General features: G+C 37.0%; 2 protein-coding genes and 1 long non-coding RNA gene across 4 annotated transcripts; 2 read left to right on the top strand and 1 right to left on the bottom strand.

The window, feature by feature from the left end:
- Positions 1-3,281: 3,281 nt before the first annotated feature.
- Positions 3,282-7,324, top strand: oxld1 (oxidoreductase-like domain containing 1). 2 transcript variants are annotated; one of them, XR_010924893.1, is made up of 3 exons: positions 3,282-3,496; positions 5,355-6,631; positions 6,818-7,324. XR_010924893.1 is itself a non-coding variant. In XM_067576393.1 (2 exons), exons 1-2 carry the CDS (start codon positions 3,431-3,433, stop codon positions 5,742-5,744), a joined length of 456 nt encoding a protein of 151 aa, XP_067432494.1. In that variant the 5' UTR covers positions 3,282-3,430; the 3' UTR covers positions 5,745-7,324. The 2 variants fall into 2 exon arrangements, 1 of the variants encoding a protein (XP_067432494.1); XM_067576393.1 differs by having other exon boundaries at positions 5,355-7,324.
- Positions 7,325-13,279: 5,955 nt separating this feature from the next.
- pde6gb (phosphodiesterase 6G, cGMP-specific, rod, gamma, paralog b) lies at positions 13,280-17,353 on the top strand. Its single transcript, XM_067576786.1, has 4 exons — positions 13,280-13,370; positions 15,092-15,315; positions 15,401-15,441; positions 15,545-17,353. Exons 2-4 carry the CDS (start codon positions 15,170-15,172, stop codon positions 15,619-15,621), a joined length of 264 nt encoding a protein of 87 aa, XP_067432887.1. The 5' UTR covers positions 13,280-13,370; positions 15,092-15,169; the 3' UTR covers positions 15,622-17,353.
- A 1,699-nt stretch (positions 17,354-19,052) lies between these two features.
- LOC137172388 (uncharacterized) lies at positions 19,053-20,842 on the bottom strand. The gene is made up of 3 exons (XR_010924963.1): positions 20,678-20,842; positions 20,515-20,561; positions 19,053-19,107 (listed from the first exon to the last, which is right to left on the bottom strand). It is a non-coding gene; the product is annotated as an uncharacterized lncRNA (long non-coding RNA).
- Between the last annotated feature and the right edge of the window lie 544 nt (positions 20,843-21,386).

Genomic DNA, 21,386 nt, shown 5'->3' on the forward strand with positions numbered 1-21,386 from the left:
AGTCTTTAACCGACGCTGACTCAAGTGACACTCCCTCTGGAGCCACAAAATATTTTATACTACTTTTTACACATATATAGTAGTACTCCCCAACACGATGTAAAATCAGTGGTATTCCCCTTTAAAACTGCACTAATCAATATTTTATAGTAAAAATTGATCAAATGATTACATCTAATTTGAACTAATAGTGACAAACCTGCAGAAAAATATTCCCTGACTCTGCAGTTGCTCTCAGCTCTGCGGAGCGTTTTAGCATCTTTCTGCTCATTGATTTGATGTCACAACCTGCAGTTTTACTGCTTTTGGTTCCGTCTCAACGCTCTCATCAACCACATTTCTAGCCACAGCTGGTGGCAATTTTCAGTAAAAAAAAGCCCTGATAAACCCACTGTACACTACCTGCTCAGCACCAAATGGCAGACAGACAAAGATAGCGACTAGCTGGTGAACATAGTGGAGCATTTAGCAGCTAGAGAGCCAGATATTTCCCTCAGGAGTTAGTAGAGAGCAAAAACATGAATAAAAGAGAGTGAACACTGGACTAACAGTCATCAGGTGGCCAGAAACAGGTGACTGTTAACTAACACTTTCATCATATCAACTTTATAAGGTGATAATATGTCAGTGTTGTGTTAGCTTATTGCACTGCTCCGATACAATATTTCTACTGTATATTAAGAGTGGATCAAATGAGTATGAGTAATGTGAGAGGTGTCGCTCGTAGTGACAAACCTACAAAGACTCTGCAGCTCCCCTCAGCTCGACAGAGAGTTTCATTGTCTTTCAGCTCGTTGTCTTGGTTTTACGGCACCTTAACTGTCTTTCTGCCTATCTAGTAGTCTACTGTTGCTATCAAAAACAAAAAAACAGATACATGGGTATAAAATGTAATCCTATGGTTTGCACACTTATCACATCACAGTTTATCTGATATGTCACATTTACGATGTAATAGATTGACACACCTCATGATAACAAAATCCTCCGTGGAATGGATTTTATTATGATAATGATAAACCCACTGAATAATAGTCTGAATGTCTGAGTCATTGTTGATATTAAAACTGATGTCTGTGCACACAAATACCTTCTGTAGTCTATTTGTGATCCAACTGTTCTTTCAGAAGAATACCAGCAGCGTTTTAAGTGCGGTTAGCTTCATGTGTTTGAATAAAGGTCTGAGTTTCTATGAAGCGTGACTGTGACTGTGGGAGAGCCTCTCCTTGGGATATAGTCATATTGTGATTCAGGCCTCTGGTGAGATAACATGCCCCACCACACACCTGGTATCTCATGCCAGGCCGAGCAGCTGCTGTGTTTCCACCCAACGTTACCATGGATGTGGCTTGCAAACACTGATGTCTGTGGGGACCTCAGACTCACATTGCTTCTCTTCCTTATACTAAACACACACACACATCTCCTCACGCATCAGTGAATGGGTCAAATAAGTGGCAGGGTATGGAAAGTATTGTGTTGAACCACAGTCACACAAAGAAACACTATCAAAAGAGGGTTTATTTTCACTCATGACCATAAAGGAGCCGTTTAACTGACCAAATCTGCTTTCTTGTGGTTGTAATGCTCTTTGAGCGCGGTGAAACATAATTCATCAAAATAGGTCAGTGAAAGAACCTCGAGGAGATTTTTAAGCCTTTAATAATGGTTTCTGCTTACATTATATAATCTAAATATGACTCCAGCTTCCATACAGGTGCATGAGACACTAGGAGATCGATTTCATCTACCAGAGGTGGGACAAAGGCATTGTTTTGCAAGTTACAAGTTAAAGGTTGTGTTTCAGGTCCCTAAGAAACTCTTCATATGCCCCTCTACAAATTTAATGCCGTTTTTAATTTAAATATTAACAGTATTCTAACAGTAAGGTACTTTTTTAAATGTGTTAAAAGTAAATGGATCCTGTGTGCCTGCCTGGGTGTGTTATTCATGTGACACAGTTACAGTTATTAGAGAACCAAATGTTTTGCATGTTGCATCTTTTTTTTTTTTTTTTTTTTTTTTTTTTTTGACCACAGTCTTTACATTCAACGTTTTATTACGTAATAGAGGTCTCACGTTTTGTTTGCCTGCTGGTCGGTACTGCAAAACATACCTGTCCTTCCTGCTCAAACAATGTGATTGGCTGCTGCAGTATAATATACATTTTTTATGTTTGAGCTTGATGGGAGTATCAAATCATTAAGGGTCAAAAGGCAAGACACGTTAAAGAGTTTTGGTGCTGATTTGTGACTCAAGTCCAGGTCATGTGACTCAAATCCACGCCTATGTCCTCTAGTACTTCTGATCATGGTATCACGAACAGAAAAGGCCAAAATATGGCGAGTGACACAGAGGACAAATAACTGTGAGGAGAAAAGACATACTGTATCATAGCCTTTTTGTCATAGTCAGACAAAAGAACATTATAAAAGAAATTGTGGGCACACAACAAATAAGCCCAGAATCTCACTTGTTAACAAACACTTGGTAAGTCATATCAAAGTGCTGATCTTTACAGCTAAACAGAAATTATGTTGCTCAGTCTTAGCAACAGAAATGGCACTGATTAGGTACATGCAGTCACTCAGCTGTAAATGGTATACTTCAGAGCAATTAGCTGGGCTTGTAAAGTGATGCATCAACAACTATATGAAAACATAATAATAGTAACAACAATAAACGCATTTAATTTGTACTGCACTTTTCATTTGCAGTGAATTTCAAAGTGCTACAGCATTAAAAACATATAACATGAAGAAAATTACATGAGATAAGATGAAAAAGCCTTCATGAATAAAAAGGTTTTAAGCCTGTTTGAAAGGAGTCTAGGGTTTGTGCTGCCCTCAGAGTTACAGCCGCTTCCACTGAAAAAAAAATGCTCACTGTCATATAATATATTCTTTATTATAGCCTAAGACAAATTATATGTATTAAAATGTTATACATCATAAAATATTAGAAAATTATAAAGACATAGGTAGATATATTATTTGGTTTAAAAATACATAAATAAAACTTAGTAATATATGTATAGAGGTGTTTCTCTCTTCTGTTTCTCTGTATTACATCATTATACCACCTTTTTATCGCATCTTTAGATCTTACATACATATAAAATACTGACACCTGCTGGACAGAGGCTGTAAATGCAACCCGTGGGTTATGGTCCCGCCCAGAGGCTGTTCAACGCTTTCCATTGGTTCAAATACAGAGAAGTTTCCGTTGATTGGTCATATTATTTTCTCTCGGCCAATCAACGCCTTTGTTTACAATCCCACACTGAGGTCACAGTTCAGGAGAAAATGAAGTGACGCAACTACATAGCAAGCTGCCGGGAGCCGTGGATTTTATCCCTGGAGGGAGAAGTTATCTTTGTCAACCCGCAATTCCCGAGAAAATGAATTATTTAGACACATAACGAAGCTTAATGTTTGTGCCGACGATGCTGTGTTCGGGTGTAAATGCGGTGAGGTCGTCGGTGTCCGTACAAAAGGTTGGTAGCTTAGCTAACATTAGCGTAGCTGCTAAGATACCAAACGTTGGATGACTTTGGCCTAACCTTTACTTTATTCAGCTCTGTTGGTTTATTTAAAAATAAATACACATGATGGGTTATATTACAGCGGAAAGTGTCGATTATATTTTGAATTACATTTCTGAGACAGAGCTCCATGTAGTTACGTACCACTGAGATTATGAAAGTTAGCTTGAGCTAAAGCTCGATGCCAGAGAAGAAATCACCTCCTTTCTAAAGTTATTAAATTAGCCCACAAAATGTCAGTTTGCGAGTTTAACTATCGGAGCATCATAATCTTTAGTTTCCGGTGACATTCAGATTAGAGTCTTGATTACCTCTAACATTAGTCCCAGTTTGTACCTCTTATGTAACGCTATCAGCCGTTTTTAAACAAGAGCTGCATCTAACTGGTATTTTCATTGTTGGTTAATCTTTCGATTATTTTCTCGATTAATCGATGTTATTTGTTTCTCAGGCCTTTGAATGTCCTTAAGGCTTTATGTTTCACTACTACGTATTTATTTGTGTATGCTTATGGGATAGTATTGTTATGTTATGACTTCTCCTTTTTTGTCGTTACCATGTTAATTTATTTTATTTTAGTTATTTTATTGTACAGCACTTTGGTCAACTCTGGTTGTTTTTAAATGTGCTTTATAAATAAACTTGGTTTGACTCAATCTATGAAGTGTCAGAAAATGGTGTAAATTGTCAATCAACCTCAAATTTTTTTGTCCATAACCTAAACATAATAAGTTTACTGTCACAGAGGACTAAATAAACCAGAAAATATTCATATTTTAGAAGCTGGAACCAGAGAATGTTGCCATTTTTTCTTAAATAATGACTCTAAACGATTAATCAGTTATCACATTATTTGGCAGTTAATTTTCTGATTAATCGTTGCAGCTTTAAGACATTTAAAAGGATGTTGCTGTGAAATTAAAATATCAACATATTGTGTCAACATAAAATTGATGATGTTACATGAAAAGCAGAAACTGGATATATATCATCTCTATTTAGGATTTTAAAAAAAGACTTGACGTGTCCTGAGCTGTATGTAATAGATCTGTCTCAGTGCACATTTTTGTAACTAGAGCAGCAAAGATTAGTCAATTAATCAATTAGATGCAGGGGGAAAAATAATCACCAGCTATTTTGATAATTATTTAATCATTTTAGTGCCACAAATGCCTTAAAATTCTCAGGTAGCAGCTTCACCAGTGTGAGGATATGCTGCATCACTGTAAACTGAATGAACTCTGAGAAAATGTGATGGGAATTTTTCACTATTTTCTGATATTTTATAGACCAAACAATTCATCAATTAACTGAGAAAATGCTCTGCAGATTAATCGAGTATGAAAATAATCATTGTAGCCTTATATTAATAATGACAATAAGGTCTGCATCCCATTTAGCTGTGCTATTACTCGGGCCCCTTGTCACCAAACTGTCTCACTTAATTTACACGTCTGAATTATTTCCTCATCCTGTGTTGTCTGCCTCAGTGTTGCCTTACAACGACAAATACATTATCTTAAATAAGAATTGTTGTTTGCTGTCCTCTCTGATTTCCGTATAAAAAAAACAATCTGAATAACCAACAGAACCAAAAGTTAGAATAGGTAAATACAAACAGGCAAAGAAGCCAGAGGTGTTGAAAGTTTAATTATGAAAACGCCACTTGAAGTAGTTGATTGACACAATTTTATTGAGCTTATTAAAATGAAAATTTTGTAGAATATAAAAGGATTGTCTGGAAATAAAACCACCACACTATAATTACATCTAAACACAGCTCCAACAGATATATTCTTCTGTTTTTCAGCTGTGCGTCTTCTCCCTGCTACACACGAGGAGATGTCGTGGCCATCAGCAGTTGTGGAGTAGAAGTTTGCACAGCGGGACTGTTCGCAGCCTGTCTGCTGGACCACATTCACCTGCCCCTCCCGCACTAACGGACTCGTCTGAGTGCACCGACGCAGAGCCCAGTCGCAGCACCTCTGCTTGGTCCCCTGAGCAGGGTCCACCGCCCGCTCCCACACACTGCTGCATGAGCGGCTGTCATAACTGCGTGTGGATCGAACACGCAGAGCAGCTGTTGGAGTACTACCATGACGGTGGCGACCGCGCGCTCGCCGCTATCGAGGAAAATGTCCTCGACGAGAACCTTAAAACCTACCTAAAGATGGAGATTAGGCTCCTGAAGAAGACGTGACTGATATGTCGACATGTTTACGAATATTTTTATGTAAAAACATGTCACTGACTGAGTTTAAAGGTGCATGTAAGATTTGGCCAGAATCTTAGTTTAAAACATTCAAAAATTAACAAAAAATATCAGAAATAACATAATGTGAAGAAATAACAGTTTTGATGTTCTGTCAAAGACGTCTATGTATTGTGTTGCAGAGATATCTACTGAAGTTAGCGTGCTAACCAGCTAGCACCGGCCCGTCCGGTCTTGTAATACCACTTTGTACCTCAAGAGGCGATAGTGAGTCACTGTAGCGTCCTCAGTCCAACATGAGAGGAAGAAGAATTAGCGCTGCGCTGAGCCGTCACGGCAGCAATGGTGCTGCTGTAGGTTTCGCTGCAGGACTGTTAATATGTCATTTTATTAAGTTTCAGGTGAGAAAGTAACCATTTAGATTCCCAGTCAGCTTATCCAAATGACGCCTATTTGGAAATTTGCTCTGACGTTGTCGGAGATGCCGCTGCTGATCATCTCAGCTACATGACCCAGTGAACTGATCTGTGCTGCACTTTGGTAATTCTCTCTCTCTCTAATGTCTCCGTGATGATACGCTGCCCCCTATTTGTTTGGGGGGCAGGTGGCCAATCTTACATATTGCACCTTTAAGCACTTTATAACTCACTCCGCTCACCCATTTCACCTCCACGTTTTCACTCCCTCCTCCTTTTATTAAGGTAGCTGGAAATTTTTAAAATCTTATCAACCACATGACCTTCTCAGCAATTAACGTGTAGTACAATGATATTATCACTGATAGAAATGAACTATGAAATTAAGACCTACAGTATGTTTGAAACTTGAATGATTCTTTTGGTTTCTACTCAGAACAAAACCAACAAGCCCAACCTGTTACACCTAAGAAATACTTGAATTGTTTGTAGGGCTGCAACTAACGATTATTTTCATTATCAATTAACCTTCTGACATTTTGTTTATGAAATGTCAAAATTTAGTAAAAAAAAAAAAAAAAAAAATCTCAGTTCACCAGAGGCCAGTGTGACCTCTTCAGATGTCTCTGTGTGTTCGACCAACAGTCTAAAAGAGACGCAGCAAATCCTCACATCTGATGTGCTGGAACCACCGATCTTTTGCATTTCTGCTTGAAAAATAGTTGTTGATTAATTTTCCTTTGACTGAATAATTGATAATCGACTAGTTGTTGCAGCCCTAGATTACTGTCAGATTGACCCTTGCTGTAGTTTGTTGATGTGTGCATTATAATATTCCTACAGAGAAGTGGCATCAGATATATATTCAATATAAGACAAGTCCTTGCTGAAGGTCTCACTTTTTACAGTTTGATTCAGTGATCTGTATAATTTATACACATAATTGATTCATTGTCATGTTCTTTTAGTCATGAAGGTGATTTGCACAATTTTTTTATCAATCAGTTTGAAGCTTGAAGTGCTTAAAGTCTATTTTTATGTCTTTACTTTTATTTGCTTCATTATATTTAAGAGTTTATTTAAATTGTGTAGTTTATTTTTAAGAGCTGTTTGTTAAATAAATGTTCAGTCTCGTATGACGTGAACAAACAGTGTTTATCTCTTTTCATCGGCGTCTTTTCAGCACAAGGTGGAGCCACGAGGCAGCGCCAGAGAGACACTGAACCTTCCTGCTCTCATGAAGATAAAATATGTTCTCTGATCCTCTTAATGTGTTCATTTCATCATCATGTGTTTATCCAGCAGACCAGAGCAGCTGCTTTCCAGGGTTGATTGTCATCAGACTGTATTCACTATAATAATCATAATTTTCACGCACAACACTTGAGTGAAAAACAAAATCTTTCAATACGTTTGAAAAGTGGTTTTCATTTGAATTGTCGTTATACAATACAGGACTGCACCATGAGTTCACCTCCTCCACGCTACTCACATAGAGAGTGTGTTCACAAATATTAAAATGTTTGAAATTAGAACAGAAGAAAACAATTAGGCAATAAAATAGAAGTAAGTATTCAAAAGTAGCTCTGAAGAGGAAATTAAAGGAAAAACTACATTATATTTGCAAGGAATATACAGCGTAGGACTCCGACTAATGATTATTGTTATTATCTATTAATTTGCTGATTATTTTCTTGCACAATCTTTAATTTGCTAAAACAATGAAATGTTAAAATATTCATGAAAAAGAATAAACAGAAATTCTTCTATTGCAGCTCTAATACTGTGACATAGATGAACTCATCAAGCACTTTATTAGGAACACACTGTCAGAAAGGTGATAATTCCACTTTATTTTATTATTGAGGTCGTAATGGGTGGTGGTGAAATTTCAATATAACATATATAACATGTACACCACATAAATTTCACCTTTCTGAAAAATGTTAACAAAAACTGAAAAACATTCAGAATTTATGGCAGTGCTGTTTTATTGGATTGCCTTAAATTGCACAGGTGTTCTTAATAAAGTGCTTTTCGAGTGCACATGCAAATAGTATATACTGTATATTTAGTACCCACATGTTTTCACAATATGTGGAAAAATAAATGTAATATGCAAGTTATAGTGCCATAAAAGCTTGAGGCAGTAGTGTGAGTGCAGGTAGTGCAAAGCTAATGTATGTAATGTGCATTAAAAGACCAAAATTAACAGAATATGTCAATGTGAACACATGCAGACCAGAAACCTGCTGTGTCAGAACAGCAGCAGAGCTCAGTCCTGCCATGTAAGCGTGACGTCTTTAAGTCAGCTGAGCGTCTGCTGCCTGAATGTCTCACAGGTCCGGGTTCTGAGGTGACAGTGACCCTGATCTCCACCACTGAGTCAGCACTAGTCTGGTAATAGTGATGCACTGTAAGTCCTGATTACACAGCCCAGTGGGCAGCTGCCAGACACACAGCATACACAGTTATTGTTTGACCTGGGTTATACAGGGGATTACAAATGAGGTGTTTCACTGATCTTATACAGCACAATGAACCCGCCGACTGTGACGTGACGGAAAAAAATACTCAAGACAGATAAATGCTGATGCCACCGCTGCATCACTGTATGTCAGTGTCACTCTGCATCATGCCAGGGTGCAAGGAATGAAAACTGATCACCAGTCAAATGCAGACACTTCAGGTCTGACATCATTAAAACTTATAACACTTAATTTAACGTCCCCTTATTTAGCATTAATAATCAGTATATACTGTAACCATTAATAAATGTTTTATAATGAAGTTGTAAGCAAATATAAGTGTTAATGTATTCGTCAACAGCCATAACTCCTCCTGATAGGATGAAGTATTTGAGTGTTTTTTTTCTTTTATTTTGAGTTTTTATTGATTTTTAGTATTTATCCTGATTTATGTATTATGTACAACTATTTATTATTTAGGTATTTATGAGATATATGATGTGTATTACTGTTGAATTACTCTGTACAATAAAGTCATATCTTAAACAGAATAACAATGTAGTAAAACAGTTTTAATAATATAAGTTATGTCTTCATTGGAGTCATAATAATCGGTGATAATTGCTGATAAATACTGTACATTAATAAACACTGGAAAATGTCCTTATATTTCCTTACAACTACATTATAGTGCTTATAAATGCTAAATTTGGGGACTTAAAGTGTCACAGAGATGGATAATGGTTGCATCACTGATACACATATCTGTATTTAATATTACTCTATGACTCCATGAGTTGTAATTATTTTATATATTATATTATTCACTGTATATATTGTTGCACTTTGACATGCATGAGAGAGACAACACACCAAATCTCATTATATGCAAATATATAATATATATATTATATATTTGTTATATTATATATAACATTTAGAGATCTTATTCATCATATTGATGTTAGCTGATCACTTTTAGTGCATAACATGTTTTTTTAATTGAGAACCTATAATATTTAGCAATCAGTTAATGATAGATAGAAAGAAACACCTTATATATTTCTGCTGGATCATACACTTGAGAGAGCAGGGGTCATCAACAATAAGCCCCTCCCACTGCACATATCCTAGGAAATTGATTGGGACAAATCAATTTTTAATTGTTAACCCATCATTTTATTGAGTAAGATGAACATTTTATAGTAATTTGGGGTTATATTCAATCAAAATCACGTTTATTGCTGAGTAGGTTTGCACATACAAGGAATTTGCCCTGAAGTGGTGAATTATCAGAATATACAATTAAAGAGAGAATACAAGTGCGACAAGTCAACTGTAAATAATATAAAATAGAAATTTACAATAAAAGAAATGAAAAATGTATTCTAAATAGGAAAGAGCTCTAAGAGTTTAACCCATAAGAACTCACGGTGACACAGGTGTCACCAACCCTTTCAATGTTCTGGAAAATTCCTTATACAGCTTTATCCTTGATTTTAACTCATGAAGTCCCTAAAGTGACATTTACTGAACATCGTGGTGCAGTCATGTGACAACGTGTGAATCTGTGTACCCATGACATCACTTCCATAATGGCGGCGATGTGCCTGGTCAGCAAATGTGACAGAACTAGTTAATTTTAAAAAGCTTGTTTTTTGTTACTAAAGGTAGGTTTCAACCCATTTAACAATTCTGATACATTAATAAGACGCCCTGTATTACATTTAACCTGTTCCGACCACATTTCTTGAACAAATTGATATAAAACAAGTTAGGCAAATATCGTTATGACATATATGTGACATTACAGATCTTTGACACTGAAGGTTGAATTTCAAAAAAAATATTATATATTCCCCATCATTTTCCTTTAAGGAGAAATGGGTTGTTATGGGATTAAATGGAGAGAATTGAATGTATATATAATATATTGACAGGGAATGTGCAAATATTCGTAGCGTAAACCGTAAACATCACCATCAGAGGCACTGAAATGTTGGAGCATCACTGATGCTTATTAAGGTATAAATGACTTGAAATGTACATTTTTTATTTATGAATGTAAACATGAACAGCAGAGAGACAAACTGTAGTGATTGAGAGAACAAATTCACCACAACATCCATTTAGTAGCTTTCAGAAGGGTCATAATGTCTTCATCAGCAGCTGCTAAATGGGCCTTAATTGTTTTCTCAACTGTTGTTTCACAAGACAGAAAAAACGTTGAACTTCAACTGTAGCGATGATGACATTGAGACAAAAGTCCTCGTGCTGCTCCACAGACAGAATAATTTATATATTCAAAACAGAACTATATCAGAATAGTTTGTCTGATACTACTACTGCTTAAACATTCTTAAAAGCAGATTTATTCCTTCTCCCCTCTCATTCATTCATTCATTTAAAAAGTTTTAGTCTCCTAAAAGTTCATTCTCAGTGTGTCTGTGAACAGGAGGCTTCAAGTTTCTACATCACACTTGCATAAGCTGCACATTAGACCACAACTGGTTTCCAAACTAGTCTTGATGTCGCAAAATCATCTCGTACATGCAGAACTTAAACCTCAGATTTACGGTGTGAACAGAAACTTTGATTTTCGGCAGATGAATGTGAAAAGAAACTCACAGAGAAGAGACCAACATCCAACTGGAAAAACACATTCATGAGTGGAGACAGACTTCAAACTGCCCTACAGCTGCAACTAATTGATTAATCTGCTGCTCATTATTAGGCTATGAAATATTAAAAAATAAGGGAAAAATGGCATCCACAATTTCTCAGATAGAACAGGAATGTCTTCCGTTTGCAATCTAAAAAGCATCAAATTATCACATTTATGAAGCTGGAACCATCAAAAGTTTGACATATTTTGTTTGAAATATGACAGAAACAATTATTTAATTATCAAAATAATTGGCAATTAATTTTGTGTTGACTGACTAATCGATTAATCAACCAATTAACCAATCTCGTGACAGCTGGGCAACCTCCATCTGTTGATGAAGATCATGTGATATAATCAAAAGCCCACAAACAGCTGCTAAATGGACCTTGTGTTGAGATCAAGAATGACTTTTGAACCTCAACCTGTAGGACGTTTCACTGGAATATTTGCACATCTTGTGTTTCAGAGCTGAAAAAATTAATTCAAACTAAAGTTCTATGAACCCACAAAGTCAATCACTAATTCAGATTCAATGGACACACTCCAAAACCCCAAAAGTATAACCTGATGAAATGATCACTTCAGGTGGACTTTTGTTGATGTCATTGTCCAAAAGTATTTTGATAGTGAAATGTTGACACTTTGTTTTCGGGTGGATTTGACCTTAAACGGGATCTCAAAACTTTCTCAGATCATCAACAATGCAAGAAAAATTGCATACACCTTCCAGTCTTCACCATCAGATCAGTTCCCATCACCTTGTGGTGGACAATAAAGTTTTTTGCTATGATTCTGATTCTGAACACGTTTGTTTAATGTCTTCTGTGGCTGAAATCACTCAGTTGTTCACTCAGATTTCTGACATTTACTAATCATCATCAATTTGCGTCGTCACTGATGGCTGTAGAGTCACACAACCGTCATTTTCACATCTATGACGCATTGTGGGATTGCAGAAAGTAGTGTACATGCCTATATATTGTGAAATTTATATAGTGAATAAATTTATAGAGTTTATAGAGTTTATAATTTATAGAGTTTTGACGCTAAAATTGGTGTACAGTAAATACGGTGCACTATATAGTAAGTAGGGAGTCCCTGACTGTTTAAAGTTGGGCTTAGAGACTTCACCGTTTTTAATGGTAAACTTGCATTACAAATGAGAGATGAGTTTGAGATTGAGTTGCATTATGGGAATTGTAGGATCCAGAGATTTTGGAGATCTAAAAGTCATTTTATTACTCTTTGCTGCAGAAATTCTGACAGTCGTCTTTTTTTTAAATCTACCGCTCGCAACTGGAAACTAAAAAACTAAATCAGTGGAGTACCCCTTTAACAAAAGGTTGTCGTAGATATATCCATAGATATGCTGTAGATATGGTATCAAAGGTGTTGATGTGTTGGGCTACTTGCTCTGCTCATTGGAGAACATTCTCACTGCAGGAAATGACACTGAAACATAGGTTAAGACGATCGAATGGACTTTTGCAGGATGGTGAGTTGAAGGGTTTTGCCTGAAGCAGATGGTGTGGTGATTGTGTAACAAAGAAGGAGTGGGCTAGGAGACCTTTCAGGAAGCTTCCTGCTCCAACCTTAATCTGCATCAACATATATTACACACTGTATTATCTCATGTATCCTATTGTCTCAAATCGTTGGATTGATTAGCACTGCTTGGTATTTTCTTGAACTTTCTGGAGACACGCAGCACAGTAAGTCTTTGTCATGCGATCAAAGCAAACAACTCAAATCCAAAGTTTTATCACACATACTTTATAAAGTCGGATACATATGAGTTTCATCCATAATACAAATGAAAACCTTGAGTTTGGTCTTCTTTACATGCTCACCCTCTTTGACCCAAACCGAAACATGTGAACTGTTGACATTAGAGCAGGTAGGCGGTGCGTTGGTAATCTTCTGCGGGGCTCAGCATATAAGAGGGACCCTAAGCCCTGACTGGCCCTCACAGCAATCCTAGCATAGAACTCCACTCATCTGCTGGACAGACCGGTGCTGCGCTCACACACACTCGTCTGGCTGTTCTTCACCCAAGCAGCCGGTGAGTAGACTCACTGAGAGACATCACCATCACCACCATCGCAAACACTGTTGTTATTGAGATATTTGAGATGTAATGTAGTGTTAGAGACCACTGTGACAGCTTTTGGATGATTGATGTGGCGACTCTGGAGCTGCATGGAAGTCAATGCATGCAATGCAATGGATATTACTTTTATTACTTTGAAAGCTTTGAAGTTAGTGTTTTTTTGTTTTTGAGGTAAAGATAAAAGCAAGATAACAAATTTTGACATCATTTTTTAAAAAGACAAGACCTAGAGTGGTTTTTTTTTAATCATAATGTGGTTAAACATATGAAAATAAGCTACTAATTGATGTCTTGTGTTGCAAATGATGCACAATTTATTCTATAAAGATTGTTTTGTCACTGTAACCTCCATCAGGCTTCAAACAATAGTGATGAAAGAGGAAGTTTGGGACACTTTTAGGACCCATAAGTAGACCAACATGATGGATCTGTCGATAAAATGCTTACAGTGACTACAGTGCAAATATCCTTTAGTGGTATTGAGGTTAGTTTGACAGTAGATAAAAGATTCAGGAAAAAATATTTAAAAACTGTGAAGTAAGTAGAAGACACAGTTTCTATTTAGTTAGTGTTTACCAGACAGTTTCGTTCCTTTGTACCTTTTGTGGAAGATTTATCAGTCAGGTGTTTGGTTTGCTTCAGCTGGTATTATTTAACATTTTATGATACTTTACTGTCGATATATTTTGTACAAATATCAATAATGTTTTTTTCACTTACTTTGAGAAATATAAATGTATTTTTCTACAAAGTTCTCAAATATTACATTTTATCTAATCATAAGCAGTGGTACAAAAATGTACACATACTGTATCTGTCAATACCTTAAAGGATGGATGTTGAATACTCAGCCCTATGAATAACTTGTTATTGCTTTACGATGAAAGGTGCAACTTACATTAACATTTTCAGAATATGAATTCTAGAGCATTTAACACATTTTAATGAGTGAATAAGAGGTTGCAGCATCTTTAAACAGGTTAACTTGTTGATTGTTGACATGAAAAAGCAGTATTTACTACTACTATTTTAACAAATACACATGTCAACGTCCTCTTTGTGAGTTACATTTTGTTACATGTGACTTGATATAAAGCTACTGTACACTCACAGAATCTTTTGCATGGATGAAGTTTGTTGGTTGTTATAAATTATTATATACATTTATGCAGTTATCAAAGCACTAAAACCACATTACTAGATAAGACTTGATCAGGACTGTCATTGTCAGCAGGGACACAGTGAGCGGATTGATCATTTAGAGCCTCAGTGCGAGCTCAGCATATCTGCTGCGCTGTCCTTGTTCTAACAGGATTACGTGTGGACAGTCGACTTGAAACAGAGAGAGGGGGGTACTTATTAACTTGAGCCAGGGATTATGGGAAATTGGGTCATCCTCGCAGAACACGGTGCACAGGTAGTCCATCTCAGATATTCAATTACTGTGAAATATGAGGGTAAATCCTGCTTGGTGCTTGTCAGATCAGTAAGAGGATTAAGGCCTGTAATGTCAGATAGAGGTGACAGAGGCTGCATGCTAACTGTTACACACAATTAATGGTTTAATAAAGCATTTTATATCATACTTTAGTGACTAAACAGGTAAAAGTGGCCATTTTTTAAGTGATATCTTGTCTCACTTATCTTGTCTCTCTCATTTCCACAATGAAAAGATATCATCACGACGACTACACTTCAGAGAGGTGCATCGAAAGCCAACAGCCTGCACACAGGTACCATAACTGCTCAAAATGAATCTTGAGCCACCCAAAGCTGAGATCAAGTCGGCCACCCGTGTCACCGGAGGCCCTGCCACCCCACGCAAGGGACCCCCCAAATTCAAGCAGAGGCAGACCCGTCAGTTCAAGAGCAAGCCTCCAAAGAAGGGAATCCAGGGGTATGCATTAAAAGATGCACAATTTATCTTAGAAATTTGCAGAATTATAACAAGTTATGGTGTGTAATGATCTTTTTCTTTGCAGCTTTGGTGATGATATCCCTGGAATGGAGGGCTTAGGCACTGGTAAGACACGTTTTCTTTTTAAAATGTACCTTATATCAGTTGCTGCTACTTTCAGAGGCCTGATCAACATCACATCTTTGTCTTTTTTTTTTTTTTTGTGCAGACATCACCGTCATTTGCCCCTGGGAGGCCTTTAATCACCTGGAGCTGCATGAGCTGGCCCAGTATGGTATCATCTGAGCCTTCCTGCATGTCCCTGCAATCTCCTGAGGATTACAGGCCACGTCCACGCACTTCAAACCATCTGCCTCAGGCTCCGTCTCATAGCTTTAAATGGAACTACTCCCAACAAACCACTACAACAAACTGTAACAAACACAAAAAATGGAAAAAAGAGAAAAAAAGATCTACAAAAAAAACCAAAAAACTTTCTGTTCTCTTACTCTGGATTCTTCTTCTGATTCTGCAATTCAAACACATCTGCTCACGTTTAGCATCTGTTGATTTGATCTTCACTAGATCTGCACTGTTATGCTAAAAACGCATCCTCTTCTCTATTCTTGCTCTCTTTCACTCTTTCTTTCTTCCTCTTTTCTCTCCTTGCATGCTTTTCTACTTTCTTCTACTTTTCTATTCTTCTCACGGACAAAACATGAAACTTATGCAAGCAAGGCAGCCTCAAAATTGAGTTTAAGTGACAAACCTGTGAAGTGGGTGGGTTCCCACTTCATGTGCTTCGGCGGCTCTTTTTCGTCACCTTTAGGGGCTTATCCATCAATGCCGAACTTATAAAATACAAATCCTGAATTCTGTAGAGACTGGACACCAGCTTGCCATTGCTGAGCGTAAACTTTCAATGGGATAAAAGTCAATCATCATCAGATGTCCCTCTTTTCACTCTGTTCTGAACAACCTTTAACTGCACCCATCTTCGTCAGGATACATAGATCATTTGGGGTTTTTTTGCTAAATTTTCTACCACCATAATGTGTGGAAGTCAATGGATAGGTGATACATGTGTATAAGTGTTTTCAGGGAAAATTGACAGTTCAGGCAACATTTGACCTTATGTTCATGATAAAAATCATTTCAAAATCACCTTTGCAGAGAATAATTGCTGGTACAGAAACCTTTGCAACATACCAGTGTGTGATTTAGTAGGGCATTAATGTGTATCGTTCATCATTTACCCACAACACATCTTAACCGAAGAGGTACAGCATCTTCCATCATTGTGTTTGCATGTATTAACATTAGGTTGACATATCTTCTTATTTGTATATCTCCCTTGTATAATATTAATGTATATGATAATATGTATTTTATGTTTGCATGTTTATTCATCACACCTTCACACTGTTCCCTGTGTGTTTATATTTGTGTTTTTAAGCTCATTATCTTAGCTTGTTTGTTGTTTTCTTGTAGAGTTTTACATTCTTTTCCTCATTGTCCTGCCTTTCATCCATTCATCCGTCCGTTCAGTGTTTTTGATTTCATCATCATCGTTTCATCTCCATTGTCTTCTTCATCGTCATTTATCCTTCATTCTGTTCATGTTTAGACAGTGAAGTGTTAACCTCCATAATTAAACCAGTGATTTGTACATATAGGATAAGTGCATTCACACCATGAGTTGTGTTTAGATTTGCAATGTAATTTCTATTATCTTGGCTTTGTCTTTCATATTTAAGATAACAACAAACAAGTTTTGCCCTGATGATAAGAAGCTGGTGATGGCAACATTGGAGGTTTTTTTTCTCAAATTATGTTTACAATGAATGATTGCACTGTAGTATTAAAGGACAGCAGAGGGACAAGTGGGATAGATGTTTCAGTACATGCACAGATCTGAGGAAATGTGTAATGGAGCTTTGCCCTCTCTACAGGATGAGGAATAAAAATAAAGCATAAAAAGAGGAAAATAAAAACTGTGATTTCTTTATTCTCATTAAAATTGTTCCTCAGATTATGAGTCAGTACTTTGATATTGAGAGATTGATTGATCTTTATTTTGGTCTTGAAGTACATGTACACTACATGTATATACAGTCACATGCACACACAAGAATACATACACAGTTGATAATGTGATATTTTGGATTTCATAATCGGTGCTTTCATACAGTATTTAATCAAAAATAGGGAGGGGTGATCTCCAACTTGATTAACAATGTGAAAAGCAGGTATCCAAGTATTCATTGTTTATTAAAGTCAACAGTCTTTCAGAAAAAAATCACTATAATGTCAGTATTTGAATTATTTGAACAGTATTTCAATAAACACCATAATAAATGTAATATAACATAAGACTGCAGCTGACAATTATTTAAATTATGGATCTGCTGATTTTTTAATCAATTAATTAACAAAATGCTTAAAGATTAATTGATTAATCATTATGTCAATTAAAGATGACTACAAAAAATACATTAAATCATCTAATTTCAGAGGGTGGAACCAGCAAACTGTTGGCATATTTGCTAAAGAAAAATAAAGACTAAAATGAAATGAAAACAGTTACAGTTATGAATTGGCTAATCATTAGAGCTGTAATTTATATAATGGAATATATAATATATCCTACATCAAGAAATTAAAGTAGCATTGTTACAGAAAATAGAAACTATAATAATAACAAATAGGTTGCAATGTGTACAGCATGAATCACATTACAACTTTTTAAGATCAATTACAACTCTATAAAAGCAGTTTCACTCAGCTTCTTTTAACAGTGAGTAACCAATCAGTAAATGGGAAAAATAACTGCACATACAATATGTGTGCTGAAAAATAGTAGAATGATGTATTGATAAATACATCTCTCTATATAAAGCAAGGAATCTCTGTCTGTCTCTATGTATGTATGCATGTGGGTTTGTCCTTCACGCATCTCGAGAACCAGTCATCCGATGTAAATCGGCCTGTTCCAAACAGTACTGCACTGCACTAGTTAAGATAAATGGCTTATTCTCCCTCGCTGTGACTGGACAGTTTAAAGATTTTGTTATATTAAAACATGAATACAGGGCTAGATGCTGCTCATTGGATACTGACAGAAACAAGAAATCAAAATGACACAAAATATTATTTTCTAATTGATGCTGAGACAGCTCTGCTTCACAGTGCAATGTGTGTAATGTTCTCTGAATCTCTGTACACAGGAGAGACTCTCCTTCCTACAGGGAACACAGAGACACTGATGAAGAAGGCCAGAACAGCTGAAACCCAAATGCAGCGTACAGAGGTTGAGAGAATGTAGTGTTGGAGGTGTGGAGGTGGATCAGTGTACCAGAGGAGACTCTGTAGAAGGACAGAATACCAGCAGGGCAGTCCACATACACTGCTACTCTGTTAGAGGCAGAGGAGGAGGAGGGGATGGATATGTGTGTTCTTCTGTCATTGTGACAGACATAGTAACCATCATCAGAGCAGCTCAGACTCCAGGACTGATCGTTCATTCCAAACAGACAGTCAGCTCTGTCTTTCCCTTCTTTCCTTTTGAGTCCTCTGTAACTCACTGATATATGAACCATTCCTCTCCACTTGACCTCCCAGTAACAGCGACCAGTCAGCTCATTTCTACACAGCAGTTGAAGACATGAGTCAAATCTGTCTGGATGATCAGGATATGACTGATCCTCCTCCACATGTGTAACCTTCCTGTTGTTGTTGACACTTTGAGGAATCCATTTGTTGTGTTTGTGTCCAGTTCCAGTTCACAGGCATCTGATCGAGAGAAGACACAATCCAGCTGCAGGTTATCATCTGTTAAATATTAGTTTCACAGAAAACCATAATCCATAATCACTTAAAATGTTAATAGCTGTTAATAGTTGATTTCCCCTTTGTGAATGATATTAGATATAATTCAACAAACCAGTTTTATTCCTCATGTGTGCAAATGCATCATTACTAGTCTATAATGTGAATTCCTGGATATCAAATGTTCATCTACAATTTTCTGTAGTTGTCCCACTAATATTTGATGGTAAAGGGTATTGAAGTAGCATATCACATGAAATGTGATATGCTACTTCATAAGGGTATGATATTAATGAAATGGTTAAGCAATGTTTGAGTCAAAAAAAGGTTATAAAGTCAGTTACAAGTCGTCCACTCATATATCGGGATGTTTGATTTGAAAGAGAAATAATTTTAATTCTAACTATTCTAATTATCTGTTGACTCCCCCTGCTATTTCATCTGTCTCACTCTGCGGATGTCTCTCATTTTTCACTCTGCATTGAGTGTTTTATCAGAGTGATTGTTATTTGGAATGGTTTAACTGTGCGCTCTCCCTCATGCCTCTATGATGCCTTTTTTCTGCCTTTCCCGTTTGATTATCATGGAGGCTGCGGTGGAAATTGTAAATGAAAGTTTTCACAGCATTTCGAGTGCAAATTCAGGATGCTTATCTCCACCTGGTTACTGCAGTTAAAATCAAATCAAGTGCACCTGCAGAGCAGCCGCCCCACACTAAATTGATATAACAGCCACATGAGTCTCATGTTTACCTGTAAGATTCATGTTTTAATGCTGTTGTTCATCATTTGTGATATGAAAACGTCAGAGAAATAAAAAGCGTAGGTAGAGACACTGGTACATGTCTGTTTAAAAAGTTTTTTAGTTTAGCTGACTTCACTGCATTTAACACCAGAGCCGAGGGTTAGAGCATCAGAGCTCAGAGCAGGAAACAGAGTCACTCTGCATTGCACTGTTGTCCTAAGCTTCCATCATCTTGCACTGATTCATTTTGAAAGAGCAACGGCCAGTGGTGTAACTTGAGACTTGTTTGTAACTAGGTATACAGTAGTGTAGGAAACAACGCCAGAGGCCAGTCCTCTGCTCTCTCTATGTGCAAAGGTTCTGGAGCAACATTTTATACAAACTTTTTGTCTTGTTCTTCAAAATTAATTTTGCATCTTAAAGAAGAGAGCTTTTGAATAATTTCTTCAACAAGGCTCAGCAGTTTGTCCTAATAAACATTGTTTTGTTTTAGTCCTTATTTTCCCCAAATCTCTATAACAGAGCTGAGAGTGTAAAGTTAACCTGACCCATAAAGCCACAATGAAAACATTTATGGGAAATACATCCAGTTGAAATAAACGGTAATTATCCTTAAAACACACTCACACTTCCTCAGACCAGGTTTCAGTCTCTGCAGTCCACCATGGTCCGCCCTGGAAGAAGAGACAAAGTCACAATCAACTTCATACAACTTAACTCATATACACCATTTATCATGAACCAGCGTTCCTCAGTTAGTCAGAGTGTGTGTCCATCTGTCTGTTCATACCTGAGAGTGTCCAGTCTCCAGTGTGGATTCTTCAGTCCAGCAGACAGCACCTTCTCTCCTGAGTCTCCTGGATGATTGTAGCTCAGGTCTAGCTCTCTCAGATGAGAGGGGTTGGAGCTCAGAGCTGAAGCCAGATAAGCACAGCCTTCCTCTGTGATCAGACACCCTGACAGACTAAATACACAAACACACACACAAACTTTGGTAAACTTGGTAAAATATTAGTATTTCTGGCAAACAGAGTGTCACTCTCAGAGTGCAATCCCTGACTAAAAATATACTGGGGTAAGGTCTTTGTAGGTTTCAATCTCAATCTTCAAACCTTGAAGTGTTTCCACTTTAACAGTTGGTCCACTCATGTAATTAGAAGGCCAACTCATCCAAACTAAACTTGCTGAAATAACCTTTAGAAACATGTGAACACTGACTTGAGAGTTTCCAGTCTGCAATGTGATCTCTCCAGTCCAGCAGACAGCGGCTTCACACCTGAATCCCACAGGTTGTTGTTACTCAGATCCAGTTCTCTCAAATTAGAAGACTGCGAGCTGAGAACTGAGGACAGAGCTGCACAGCTTTTCTCTGAGAGGTTACAGCCACTCAGCCTGAAGAAGAATTTCAGTCAGTCAATTCACGTAAATTAGAGCTCAGAGGGTCATCATTTTGAACAATGGAACACTAACCTGAGAGTTACCAGTCTGCTGTGTGATCT

The sequence above is a fragment of the Thunnus thynnus genome, chromosome 20 (assembly GCF_963924715.1).
Source record: "Thunnus thynnus chromosome 20, fThuThy2.1, whole genome shotgun sequence".
Lineage (NCBI taxonomy): Eukaryota > Metazoa > Chordata > Actinopteri > Scombriformes > Scombridae > Thunnus > Thunnus thynnus.

Bases quoted from the DNA above. Each gene is read 5' to 3' on its own strand.
- pde6gb (XM_067576786.1), top strand. From the start codon at position 15,170: ATGAATCTTGAGCCACCCAAAGCTGAGATCAAGTCGGCCACCCGTGTC. The intron at 15,316-15,400 runs GTATGCATTAAA...TTTTCTTTGCAG, and splicing joins CCAAAGAAGGGAATCCAGGG to CTTTGGTGATGATATCCCTG. The intron at 15,442-15,544 runs GTAAGACACGTT...TTTTTTGTGCAG, and splicing joins AATGGAGGGCTTAGGCACTG to ACATCACCGTCATTTGCCCC.
- oxld1 (XM_067576393.1), top strand. From the start codon at position 3,431: ATGTTTGTGCCGACGATGCTGTGTTCGGGTGTAAATGCGGTGAGGTCG. The intron at 3,497-5,354 runs GTTGGTAGCTTA...TCTGTTTTTCAG, and splicing joins CGTCGGTGTCCGTACAAAAG to CTGTGCGTCTTCTCCCTGCT.